The sequence below is a fragment of the Lingula anatina genome, chromosome 2, assembly GCF_051362555.1.
Source record: "Lingula anatina isolate TDL-2025a chromosome 2, LinAna3.0, whole genome shotgun sequence".
Taxonomy (NCBI): Eukaryota; Metazoa; Brachiopoda; class Lingulata; order Lingulida; family Lingulidae; genus Lingula; species Lingula anatina.
Genome location: NC_141768.1, coordinates 28,901,589 through 28,915,653, shown reverse-complemented (window position 1 = coordinate 28,915,653; position 14,065 = coordinate 28,901,589). Strand labels below are relative to the sequence as shown.

General features: G+C 36.8%; 1 protein-coding gene and 1 long non-coding RNA gene across 2 annotated transcripts; both read right to left on the bottom strand.

Moving 5' to 3' along the window:
• Window positions 1–197: 197 nt before the first annotated feature.
• LOC106158617 (beta-1,3-galactosyltransferase 1) lies at window positions 198–2,913 on the bottom strand. Its single transcript, XM_013534680.2, has one exon. It carries the CDS (start codon window positions 1,476–1,478, stop codon window positions 291–293), a length of 1,188 nt encoding a protein of 395 aa, XP_013390134.2. The 5' UTR covers window positions 1,479–2,913; the 3' UTR covers window positions 198–290.
• Window positions 2,914–6,431: 3,518 nt separating this feature from the next.
• LOC147763529 (uncharacterized) lies at window positions 6,432–7,982 on the bottom strand. The gene is made up of 3 exons (XR_015333219.1): window positions 7,870–7,982; window positions 7,551–7,718; window positions 6,432–7,201 (listed from the first exon to the last, which is right to left on the bottom strand). It is a non-coding gene; the product is annotated as an uncharacterized LOC147763529 (long non-coding RNA).
• Window positions 7,983–14,065: the final 6,083 nt, after the last annotated feature.

Here is a 14,065-nt window from a genome sequence, read left to right as displayed (position 1 = left end):
CTAAATTCCCATAATTATTAATTAATTATAAATCAAATCATAGATATAGGGTCAAATTATGTATGAGATAATACGTTGTCACCCCAGCAACATATGCCTTATTATTAGGCATATAGAAACCCAAAGAAGAATCGATATCTGGAAAAAAATACTTATCTTATTTGCATTCATAAAATATAAGACAGTGAAAGCAAACGTTGACTGTATTGCAAAAGAATAATCTGTTTATTATCAAACCGTCAGAACGTGATGCTAGGAGCAAAAAAAAGGAACAAAATACATTATTGTAATCAGCGTCTTTTTAAGCCCTGATGATATGTTTGATTTTGTTTTTTAAAGATATCAGTGGCTTTACTGACATGCCTGGCCTCCAAATGTGTGAAAAGCGCGCCATTATTTGCTAAAACAATAATGTTTACGTTTTTACCCAGCCAATTGTTAGTTTGTGTCCTTTTGAAGCGCACGCCACCAACTTTAGCGGCTAAAATCCCCACATAAACATCGTCGATCCAGTAAAACGGTGTCGAAATAGACGCAGTATACATCTTGGACACTAAGTTTGTTGTAGTCATATAACCATATCCCATAGGGTACGTCTGGTATCGGTCATCTATATACTCAGATTTTGTCACGCGCCATTTTCCACCGCGTCTGTATACTGCAGGCGTGGTGATAGCCCCAGCGATAAAATCGCCTGTGAGTTTGTTCTTTTCTTGAAAACTTATTGCTTGAAAGATATTAACATAAACATCATCATCAGTCTTAATTGTCCACTTCGACTGGTTACAATACGTGGCAATCCACTTAAAACCTGCTATATGCGCATAAGTCATATTCTTGTATTCGGTTAAAAAATCTTCAAGGACAATATCGTTAAATTTTTTACCTTCTTCGAGCAAAGCCCAATTTGTTGTAGAATTCCTGGAAAGTCCCATCACAAATATGGTACGTGTTAAAATCCCCTTGAATTCAAACGTTTTTGGATTGCCCCATGTATTTCGAATGATATTTCTCCTACTTGAATGACTGGGGTGTGAGCTTACTATGATAGTAATATAGATGTTTTGGGTATCTTTGCAGGGTTCTTTTGGTTGAATGATGTAACGAAAATCGTGAGGATTCGCACCTTCTTCGACGAGCTTATGACTTTTCACAAGCTGAGCCACGGAATGCTTGCCGTAAAAATCACTTGACATTTGATACATACCGAGAGCCTTTGTCCTTGCTCTGAAAATGTCTTTACTAGGGGCAAGAGTATTAGACTTTTCTGTCGGTGTGTATAAGAATCTGTGAGGGCGTCCTGTCGGCTTTGCAGCTGTCTCGGTGGCATAGCTGTGGTACTTTGCGTCTGCAACTGATTGCCTCGACACTGCAAATGGTGCATGGAATAACGAGGAAATTAAGCGCAATACCATCAAAATCCCCAATGCCTTTACAGCAAAGTAAATATAACTCCTTATTTTTCTTCTAGCCATCATGCATAAAATGCAAAATATATCAGTAAATGTAATGTGACAATTCACCAGTCTTGGATTTTACTTTCGCTGTAAAACGACCATCTGTTTATATCGACAAAGCACCTTCTTTGGGTTATCCTGAGCAGATCTTGCCGTGAAATGTTCCTTATTTGTGCCACTTTTTCCAGATTACGTCGTTTAGGGAGTTCCGAGGGTCCATAGAAAATGAGAAATAAATCATAACAAGATCACAATTCGCAGTGCCCGATCCATCTCCCATATGATAGCGGTGACTTGTTTCCACAAATGGGCGGCTGCTGTAGATCCTTTTGTTCACAAGTTTCCACCTACAGTACACGTATCACCAGAGAATTGTATCAGCACATTTCTTTCTAAGGGGACTAGTTTATCAGTCTTTCTGATGACATTGTCCATTCAAAGACAGTCGCTCTGAAGAACAACGCATACAACCGACTTTGCTCTGACCAACAAAATTTGCTTTTCCTTTCGGGCACTCACAATTGTAAATATCTAATACAACATACGTGTATTGCTGTCGTGCATCCGGAATCTCATGCCGTGTAGATATATGCGCTTGGCTGATCTGCCCCCTTTCATGTTGCCCTCGGGGATACAGGGAGGAGTACCCTAGGAAGAATTAATGGCGACCATTCCAAGCCTCGTGATACATGTACCTAAAGGCAAAGGTAGTTGGTCAATACGATGAATGGTTGACTGCTGAAAGCCGAATTATAGTTCTCAGAGGTACTCGTATTGCGTTAATAACAGTGTCGTCGGCGGATGTGTCGCACAGATGCAGAGTGCATGTATAGGTATATAACATATGTACCAAGTATTACCGTCTCTTTGTTCATGTACAGCAGGGTCATTTTTCCAAACGGTATTTAATCATGTTGAACACACGAAAATCAATAGCAGTAGCACTTCAGGAAAGCGACGCGGTCGATGTTTCGATGTACCAGTAGAAATTACAATGGTTCTAGTAACGCCAACGTACATACCCCGTACAAAAAAGTATGTACCAGGATAATCTCACCCTTGTGGTTGTCCCAACGCAGTGGGCCTACTTGGCGGTATTATATCCTTCCTAGCGCACATAGTGTAAACGGTGATCATTGAAAACGTTTTCTGTAAGCTAGCATGTTGTGACGAACAGTGTGCATGTATTTATCCTATTGTTGCATATAAAATCTCCTGTACGTGCACATACACTCCAGTATGTTCTTGCTCCTTGAGACGCTGTGACGTTTCTAGCCTCACGGGTGCAATTCCAACCCATACAATGCCCACCAAATGCACGCCTAATGAGTATGATTTCAAGTTGACAGAGGAAAAATATCCTATTCAATGCTAAGCAAAGTTCGTATAGTTGACATTCATGTAGGCTGGTTCATGTTTATTTAATCGTTCACTACGTTAAACGAAATAATGCCGTCGCTTGAGAATTACGTACGCGGGTAAGTAAGGCGGCTTAGCGCAAAATAATAGTCACTTAGTTACACTGAGGACAAAAGCACAAAATTTTGTGGTAACCTTTTGACACAATAAATCAAAATAGCCTCGTAGCAAAATAGCCTCATTATCTGGTTTGATCTACAGACTTGACATTTAATATGGAATATTTTAGTTTAGAAGGTATACCTAGATAAAAATACGTTCTTTTTTCAAAAAACTCCGATCTCATATAAGATTTGTGAATGTAAAAGTGTGCAGTCAGGTGTGTCACTACCAATTAACTGACTTTCATGCCTGTTGCGCTGCTACATTATGTAATTTGCAGTGATTTAATTGGGTAGTGTTCCTTTGGGCTGATCAAAGCTTGGCTTAGGCAAAGCTTAGTTCTGTCAAAAAAGTATCCATATTTCGGCAACTACTGCATAGAAGAATTTGAAATTTTGCATGCAAGCGGTCAGTTTTGCAGTGCGTCAGATGAGTCAAGTAGTGCATTACAAATTTGTTAATCTAAGGCAGAATGGCGCGAAAAAGACAGACATAACCAGACAGATCATAGCGCCAAACGGAACGGTCCCCACACTTTTATAGAGTAATGCCCAGACTGATGTACCTACACAGAGGTCACCCCCAATGTATCAAAATTTTACCTACAGGGTACAGGACCCACTGTCTTTCGGGATACGCTGGTGCAACTAAACAAAAAACACTTAGTCCGTTCAGAACGAGGGGTAAATTGCCACTAAAATGCGTTTTTCAAAGTCCTTAGCGAACACCAAACTGGTTTTAGCAGGTAAGAACACCAAATGACCTCCGAGGTACCCACTGTATACAGCAAAACATCGTCGTCTGTTTCTCTAATGAATTGGGGGCCATGAACGATTCTGGGTAGAACACTGAAACTGCGTGGCTTTCTTTATTGAGGTCAGATTTCACCTGTACCGCCCAATTAGTCAAAACAGAGTTTACAGATATCCAGAGGAGGCCTACGACGAAGAATATGCCGGGTCTAAAGTGACAAGGGTGATTGACAGCGTCAGTATTTGGAGTAGATTCCATATTGGTGCCAAAACACCAACGGTAGTCATTGACGAAAACCTGAACCAGATTAAATAAAGGAATTATCTCGAAACCACTTGACTATCATTTGATAGGGGGCACCTTAGAAACAATTCTAGGTTGCACGATGAGGTTGCAGGTTCACACAGAGCACTTTTAATAGCAGATAACTTACAGAACCAAGGGAATGAGCAGCTACCCTGGTCATCAAAATCGCCACATTTGAACCACATTGACAATATTTCGGTAGACCATTACTCACCAATCAACTGCCTACATGTCCTACAACAAAACTGGACCAGATTGGACAATTTTAGACCGATGCCTGGAATGCTAATCCAGATTGAACTCTAAAAACCTACCCCCAAGAAATGCCTTGCCGCTTGAGAGCCCTGGCAACAGCCACGAAGAGGCCAGGCGTAACAACGACCATTACTGTGACTAGCAACTGACATGAGGGTCTTTTGTGGAGCGTATTACCCTTTTACAGACGATAATTTGGAAAATATGGAGATCCAAAATCTCTCTTTTAATGGGAGTCGTATGACATAGAATAGGCAATGTGTTTTTGTTTGCTTCTCTGGCGAATTCCATTAATGAACTGATGTCACAATGACATCAAAGAGATAATTTAAAGTTATTAAAACACGAGTTTAATCCTTACTTTCATTTATCAGTCAGCAAAATAGGAAAAAACTGATAAAAAATTATTTCGAAAAAAATATTCCATATTAAATGTCAAGTCTGTAAATAATCAAGGTGGCTGCCAATGTTTGATATTTTACATTTACATACATACCGAGTATCTTAGATAAGTCCTGACAAAGAAAACTAATTTAATTATAGGGGGTCACAAAAGCCATATTTATATTTAAGGTCAAATGTTTGTCACCGAGAAATTTTTGTATAGTTCCCACTTACTTTCATCAAGGCGTTGGAACTCCTTGCTTGCATGGACATGGCTTTATCTGGGTATTGTTTCCAGTCAATCGATAAAAATAGTTAAAGGGATAATAACTCTTCGTTTCGGCCAAGAAATGATTTTTCCTGGAGTAAACAACAATTTTCCCATACTTACCAATGGTTAATGAATCCATTTTTACTTTCAAATTAAGCCCCTGTTTTTTTTTCTAAAAAGTTTGGTTTTTTGTTAAAATCTCTTAAGAGATTTTAACAGAGTAAAGCCATCAGTGGAGGTCACATGGTCTAAAGACAAGCTCGGATATCAGAATAATAGCTATAACTGCCGTTTTTGTGGTAAAACAGAATATATTATATTTCTATGAGTTATTCACAATGTTTTTATTGTGAAATATAGATCTCATACAAAGAGTTATTATCCCTTTAAGACAGTTAAAGTGCTATGCTTACCAAAGAAAATTTGTTATATAAAAAGGCAGATTCATTCAGAAATCGATTTCTTTTGTACCCCTTAAAATATCTTTAAATGCTTTATTTTGTGTTACCCAGTATATTTGTCAGTGTTGTTGTCTTGTTTAATTTTCGTAAAGCTATACCTAATTACTGAAATATTAAAAACAACTTCACCTGACAAGCAAGTTAATGAAACCGACTCCAGGGTTAGGCGGAATGGCAAAATTCGTCTCTTACGAGTTAATTTAGCTATGCTTACTAGACCTTTAAAAATGTAGCTGCCATTCAGTGTGTTTGCCAAATATGTACATGTACAGGGTACTTGTCATCAGGGTGTACAGACTGCTGGTTGATATGCCCCGCCCCCCCCCCCCCCCCCCCCAGTACTGTGAGGGAAACTATCGCAACACTGTGTGATCTGTATTCGTACCGAAACTGGCGTATATGTGATTTCATGGTGCGATCGTAAAAAAAACACTTGAAGCGAACACGGCTTTAAAAACTGCTAACCGCAAATCTCCTTACTTTCCCGTCCGGCACGTTCCATATGTGCCAGAAATCATTGGTATGGGAGCCCATTACTCCCGTATTAACACGCACTTGCATTTGTTTTGTTTTAAAGCTTTTTATCAAATGACAATGATTATGTTAATGCACGGAAAATAGACTTGTAGACTGATACCTTGATTAAAATCCATTTATCAAAAAAAGAAAAAAAAAAAAAAAGACGATTCACGCCTGGGTCCCGAGGACGTGTTTTGACAGCGGCCCTTACTGCCTGACGAAATGGATAAATTATATATAATTATTTTTGTGGTTTTTGCCCAGTTATATACGGTGTCTAGATATCTTTATTTATGATGAGGATACAATGGAAGAGATAATGGGAAGGAAGTAGCGAATTCTGCGGAGGTGTACAAACAGCCGGATGAATCTGTAATGGATCACTGACAAAATGTAACTATTGGTCTGAAGCACAGGCCATTTCTCCTTTTTTACACATATAAAACAGGTCCAACTTATTCATCAGAATAACGTACCAATATCTATATTGAGTCAAAGTGAACCTTTTTCTTCTTTATTCTTAAAGTCAAAGCCAAATTTCGAATAAGGCGCTTTTGTGAAACTGGCTTGAGGATACATTACGCAGTGCTCGACTTACAATTAGTTACAGATAAATAAAAACAGCCAACAATTTAGACAGACATTTTCCATTTTATTGTTATAGGTCTTTTAGTTAAATGACATATCAAATCGTATTCTAACAGAAATTATTTGAAAAATAAGAGGGAGCTAGCTATTTGCTTATCACAAAGATTAACTCGGCAAACTCCATTTTATTTGATATCTGCTACATGTAGGCCTACGTATGAATGTGATGACTACTAAAGTTGCTAATGGTCTAACGGCCGTCTTTTACAAATGCTATCATTGATTTTATGATTTAATTTTCCAAAAGTGCAGCGTCTGCCGGAGGAAGAGTCAACTAAGTGTAAATAGGTATTTATAGGCCTATAACAATGAAAAATCTACCAGGTAGGCCTACTTCAATCTGAACAATCGCGTCCACTGTCTCTAAGACTATAATAATGAAAGTTGCTCATGTATTTATATTCAAGACATTGTATCAGCATCCTGGTGCTTTCTTGCACGAAGGTCCACAAAACCAACTAGGATTACAACAGCGACATGTGTAGTCGTGCCAGTAGCACGCGGCAGAAGCATGCCTGCAGCAGCCGTTGTAGTTGCCACAGCAACCTCGATCAGAGCCCCGGATGTGCCAGCCCGCAGAATACGACACAAACCACCAGCCACCGCCAGACTCACAGCCCTTTACCCTGAAAGTATAATACGGTCTTGTAGTCCGACGGACAGATCTGCTTTTGTTAATGTATTGCATGATTATGGAAATAAATTTAGATAAAAATCCACTTGTAAACTGCGTTCACAAACTACCAGTTTTGCATCGTGAAAAGCGAAGATCGCTTTAAGTATCTGACGTATCCAAGTATTTAAAGTAAAGTAACTTTAAGTCTAACAACATTGTAGCAGTAATGATAATCTAACTAACGCAACCCTGGAAGAGGTAATTATCATCGCTAGGCATGTATAAAAAAATGATATTCTTCCATCAAAATGTTTTATTCGAAATTGGCTATATAGTTACTAAAAAAAAAGCAGATTTACTTGCAGGTGGTGGAACCGCAGGCTCTTTTGCGAGCAAGACCTTCGATGTATGAAGATCGTTTCTGGATCGAATGGACTTTGTTCCTTTCTTTATCACGGACTGCTTCCGTCATATGCACCACCAGTAACAAAGCAACGGCAAACAGTGCAATTTTCATTGTCTTTGGTCTGAATATAGAAAGAAATATCTAGATTCAGGGTATCATCATCTCACTAAAAGAAACAGAGCATTAACAACATATAACCGACTTTATCTAGATAATCAAGACAAAGCTGCCCAAGAATACCGCATTTTCAAAAAAAAAAGTTGTATATTTACCCCAGATCCGTTGTTCTTACACCGTTTGTCACGTCTAAGCATCTAAATTTTTTCTTTGACGCAATTTTCTTTTATACTTTTCTTTAAACACATGGTTATCTCGCAAAAGTATAATCATGCCACAATTACTGGCTCTCGCGTTGGCGTAGGGACAAAGGTGATCTCTCCCACGTGTTATCACGGTTCTACTGAAAATTTGTTAATTCGATGTTCAGTTAGGCAAACTAATTTGTTAACTGATAAGAATTTAAAAAGATGCCCGTAAGAAGGCGAATTTAAAGGTAATTTCCCCCACACTTTATCACGGTTCTGACGAAAATCTGCCATTAGTTTTCTAGGTATATAATCTATTTTTTTTTTGTTAACATAACAAAATACGTTGTTACAGCCCACCGGTACACCTCACGTTTACTTATGGACAGTTTAATAATGTAAAAGGTGTTTAAATCAACACCCCAATAAAGCCACGCGTGGTTCTCATCTTCTTCCACTTTCCTACATATATTTTCTCAAAGTCCTGTATCCATGTATCAGTTAAAATCAGTTAAAAGTTTTAACTGTTTTAACTGTATCCATGTAATAATATCTGTTCATTCGTTAGGCATATCATTCCATTGGTCCATTTGAAAGATTCATTTTGTTTTTCGGTCTCTCCAATATTTTATTTGTCATTTCTCACATTCTGATTCCCAGTTTTCGACCTTGCATTAAACTGATTTGTATCTCTCCCACACGTTATCAGGGTTCTGTTGAAAGTTTTATCAGTTGGTGTTCTGATAAATAATTAATTTTTTTTTCACTGTTTACCATTGAAAAAGCTGTTTCGGTATATGATAAGACGAACATAAAGGTAATCTCTCCCACGCATTGTCACGGTTCTGACGAAAATCTGCCATTAGGTGTTCAGGAATAGAATATAAATTTTCTGATTAACATCACAAAAAGCATTGTAACAGCCCAACGACACACCTTACGTGGGAGTTTATGATATACAGTTAAAGGTAAAAGAAATACTTTTTTACAACGGGAATACCCCAATTAAGTTACGTATTTTAATGAGGTTTATTATAAAGAAAGAAAAGGGGGTTTAAGTGTTTCTTGCGAGAACAAAAGAAAAAATACATAATAGTCAGTTACAAAAAGGGTAAAAGAAATTTAGAAAAGAATGAAAACAGTCGCAAAATAATGAACAGAATGCAACTAATGAACATAATGCTAATAAATAACTAACCAGATAGATGAATAAAGGAAGAAAGACTTAAATCACTTATCTGTGCAAATCAATGGGAACAAAACTGTATATCACAACAATTGTGCAGATTTGAACATTTTTTAAAGACAAGACAGATAGGCAATGAAAACTGGAAACTAGAAAGCTACTGGGCTTGATGGCATGTCAACATAAATTTAAACTACTTCAACCTGCCTATTAAGGACACTTGACACCCTCTGTCAAGGGTCTTCTTTAGTTGTTACAAAGTCAACGTGAACAAAACAAGCAAAACGGACATACATCAGTTTTAATTTTGTTTTCAATTAGAAGACAATTGTACATGTACCTCTCTTACTTGGTGATAAGTATCTATGATATATTTGTAATGGTCTTTGTCGCAGTTCTGTATCTCATTAAAATCGCCCGTTATTATTACAAAATGCTCCTCCAAATCATTGATGATATTTCTAAAATGGTCAAAAAATGTGGCTCGTCTTTATTTGGTCCAATTAATGACCAAAATGTAGTACTTATTATTGCACTTCAATTTCTGTAATAATTGTCAGTTATTTCATATTTAATGACTAATTGGCAGAGTTTTGTGGGTTTTAAGAGTTACGTATTTTAATAAAAAAAGGTGCGTAACACACGTCCCTAGCGCGTAGTTGCAGTTGCAACAATCACGACCAACGCATTGGTATGTTGAAACTGCAGACGCGTTCAACAGTTTTCGTATTAAATAAAAAACGGCAAATATATTTGTTAAACTTTTAATATTACAAGGAGGTAAACTCATGGTAAAACGGTTTGTTTAAAACAAAAGAGGTCTTATTTACAAAAAAATGACAGAATCACAACGATGGGCGATGAAAGATTGCGCAAAGCGTCAAATTACGTATCTACTTCAGGTTTACGTAACTACTTTAGGTCAGGCGTAACAACGACCGTTGTTAAACCAGACACTGACATGAGGATCGTTTGTGGGGTGTGTAACCCTCTTACAGATGATAAATTTGAAAATATGGAGCACCAAAATATCGCCTTTAATGGTTGTCGTATGACTTAAAATAGGCAATATATTTTTGTTTGTTTCACTGGCGAATTCAGTTAATGTCAAAATGACATCGAAGAAATTATTACAAGTTATTAAAACACGATTTTGATCCTTACTTTCATTTATCAGTCAGCGAAATAGAAAAAAAAAACTGATGAAAAATCAATTGAAAAAAATTCCACATTAAATGTCAAGTCTGTATATCATTTATCAATGCCAAAGGCAACAACAGCAGTCAGTGACGATAAATACAAAAATGTACAACAACACAACAAATTTCGTATATATTTACACAAGCCATGGTTGAAATGTCGAAATATCAGCCAAATACCGAAAATGAGTTTTTCCTGCATCTCATTATTCAATAATGCATCTATCTTTGCGCTGATTTAAAACAATAAAAAAATCCCTCGAAAATAAAATATCGGCGTTAATGTTTTTTCGTTGCAATGTATAATCATGGGCAACTCAAAGCTTTAATCGTCAATTTTACACCTTTCTAATTTGAGGTGAGATAGCAATCTTCTATATATGGGGCCAATGAGTTATAACTCCTTGATGGGGCGTAACTTCATCCATGAACAAGATTTTATCACGAAAATTGGCAGAGTTGTCCAGAAGAGTATACACAACAATCCCGTTCCATCATTTTGGTTTAAATGTTTTTGTTATGGAGTTATGAACCCCTAATTACAGATTTTCATTAAACAAAGGCATTATTTTGCTTTATCACCGATAAAGTCTGAACTAAGACTTTTAAGAAAATTGCTGGAGTGTTTTGGATCATTAAATCGGCATTAAAACGGTGATCGTGGGTGCTCTGGTAAAAGAGAAATTTAAGAAACCGATTTTTCTGTTTTTACCCCAAAATCGCAATTATGACGTCACCCGTAAGACGTCATATGTGTAAATCTTAATTAATTTAATCACTGAACACTGAAGATTTATTTATTACCAAAAGGAATGTATGTAAGGCAGTAAATAAGAAGTTTGGGGCGAAGGGTGACAATATCCTTAAAACAAACATTAATTATGTGCACCTTTAGTTTTTTCTTTATTTATAGAACAACTTGACATGATTGACTGAGCTGTAGCATTTAGGCCATTCACAGTATTTGACAAAATTCGCTGATGTAGTAAGTTATGCCGTGTCAAATATTATAATCCTAATAGATGGAAAAGAGCACGATATTTTGTAATGAATGCGTGTCATAAAACAATCCAAGGTTTCCAGACGACATGTAGTGTCTATTATCATTTGTCTATTGTGATGGATGGAGGTTGTCGTTCAGTGCGCACTATGTTACTGTAACACAGACAACAAAAACCTTCTTTCGTGACTTGCCTCTGTAGCACAATGGCAGTAAGGAAAAAAAAGTTTTTAATGATGCTTTGGATAAATGTTGACATTATATCAGGATACCAGTCCATACAGGTCATTTACCTCTCAGGTTGAGACCGCAACGTTGGTCAGCTAAATGTAAGTTCCAGTACAGAGTTATTCATATTTATCAATTAAAACTCTGATTGATCAATCGCAATAAACGGTGTCAAAAAAGCTAGTGTCTAAAAGTTACTTAGAATTGTCCAAGTTCTCTACGGCTCTTATATCAGTGGGTAAACTATTCCATAGATAAGGTGCTTATCAGAAAAGCCCGTATTTTTTTCTAAAGCAGTATATTCCAAAGGTTAATAGTTTAAAGATGAAGCCCTAGGAATGCCTCCCTGATCCTGCGTTCTGGAGTTCTGAGATATAATATATTGATTCATTTAGACCATGTCTCCAGAATACTTACTTTCCTCTTTGAGCCATGGTCGGCTCATAAGGCTTGTCAGCATCCTCCACCATCTAACTCTTTCGTTTCAGCAGCCTTAATTTAACGTATGAATTTCTTCGGTGTTATAGTTGTCCCATGCATGTCATTCTCGTGTCGGGGTCTTCTCTAAGGCTTTCATCTTCCGCTGTCTTCCCTTCTCAGTTCATCTTCCGGAATTTTGCAATGGATAAGGTACTTTTATTTGAGGGGTTTATAGTTTTTAAAGTGTGGAATGAAAAAGAAAAGAAGCCTTGCAGGATATTTAAACATAAAATATCAAAATACGAGTTTGAGATATATTTCAAACGTTTATTCTTTATAAGTTTATATAAGTTATAAGTAAAAAAACCCGTTGAGATATAATTTTTGCGAAACTGAAAATTAGATATCGGTGTCACGTACGAAGAGTCCCCTGTAATACAGGGTCTGGTTCCCATTGATTTGAACAAGTAAGCCCCGTCCTAGATTTTGACTCACTTACTTGTTAAACCTAACCGGCATGGTCCTCAGTGCTCTTTACTGCAATAATAATTTGCTATTTCTGTTTTTTGTTATCACAAATTAATCATTGTTTTTTTTTTTATTATATTGATCGTTATCATTATACATGTTTTTTTTATTTGTATCATCTAGAAATATCATGTGGTAGTTGTTAATCGTATCCCAACTGAAGCATTCACCCTCTAGTGATGCACCCTAAAAATATTTAAAACATGAGAGTGAGAATTGTCGGAAAGTGTTTGTAATTAGTGTCACAACTAACGCATTCGGTTTCAAACGAAAAAAAAGACGAAGTTCGAATCAAACAAAAACTGTTTGCGAAATGTTAGGAGATAAATGTCAAAAAGAATATCATGCGCCTGCTTAATAATAATAGTGCAGACAGCTGTCAAATGGGCAGGCATGTAAATGCAAAAACTTATGAAAATAATGTCAAGTGCTGTTTTGAGATTTTTAATTTTCTTTTTATTCACAAACTATCAAAAATTCCCTTGTGTCCCTTCATTTGCTGGCAAACACCTTCAGTCAAATGCAACGCCTAGACGTCGTTAATGTTGCACTGCTTTAATCATCCAAGGACCAAACTGGGTCCTAGATTTGAGTCTGCTTTTAATGCTGTCAATTACTTGTAATTATTTTGGTTTTAAACGAACATTTGTGCCAAATGCTGTAAAGAAAGAGCATGCTGATAAATGGATTTATCCAGAAAAGCGGAGACTTTAAAACCAAAATAATAATAATTATGCCAGGCCATAAAAGGGATTTCAGATTTTTAACACCTTTTGGTGGAATATTTTCTTTTTTATACCTGTTAAGATTGTTTTTATTTTTAATTAACTATATGCCAAATTGAAAATCCCTGGTAGCAAACATCACTAAATAGGCTTCATCTTTAAGTAGCAAAACCACCTATTCTACGCACATCACATCACTGAAATCGAAATGTAATTAACGGTACATGTTTCATCAACTGTTATTTCTTTAAGTCCAATACTTAAGTTCTCAGATCATTGGCCTTACCTCCATTTTCAGAGGGGGGCACCACCTGTAACTCTCTGCAGTATATCCATGGCCTGGCCATCATATACCACGATGTTCCCGCTTTGTTTTCTTGCTGCATATCTCGAACAGGTAGTCTAAGTATCGCTTACATTAAATTCCATGGTGTAAAAATGAAAACTCCACGCCAGTCAGAAAAATATGCTTCGTATAAGCTGTGTAATTTCATGCTAAGGTTATTTCATCATTTTGGCTTTCTACTTTTTGACTTCTCACCCCAACCCCTGAACCCGTTGAGGCAGATTGTTTAACTCCATCTTCAGCTAAAGTATACTTTTTCATTTTAGTTATTAGAGACTCAGTCTGATAATGTCCTCTTCATTATATGGTTGTATGCTTTTTGTTAATTTTTTTAAATAAAAAACCATTTGGGTAATTGTAGTAGATGTAGATTATCAAAACGTGACGTTTTTTTCTATTAGTTGACCCTTTGCCATGAAACCTCCGTGTTCATAGGTCATATGTTGCCCTGAGCAAACAACCTGGGGTTCGTCCCCCCCTTTCCGTCTACAGACCTGTTAATTTGGGTAATTAAACAACATAAAAGATCAC

Excerpts from the sequence above, each read along its gene's own strand:
- LOC106158617 (XM_013534680.2), bottom strand. The coding sequence starts at position 1,478 with ATGATGGCTAGAAGAAAAATAAGGAGTTATATTTACTTTGCTGTAAAG.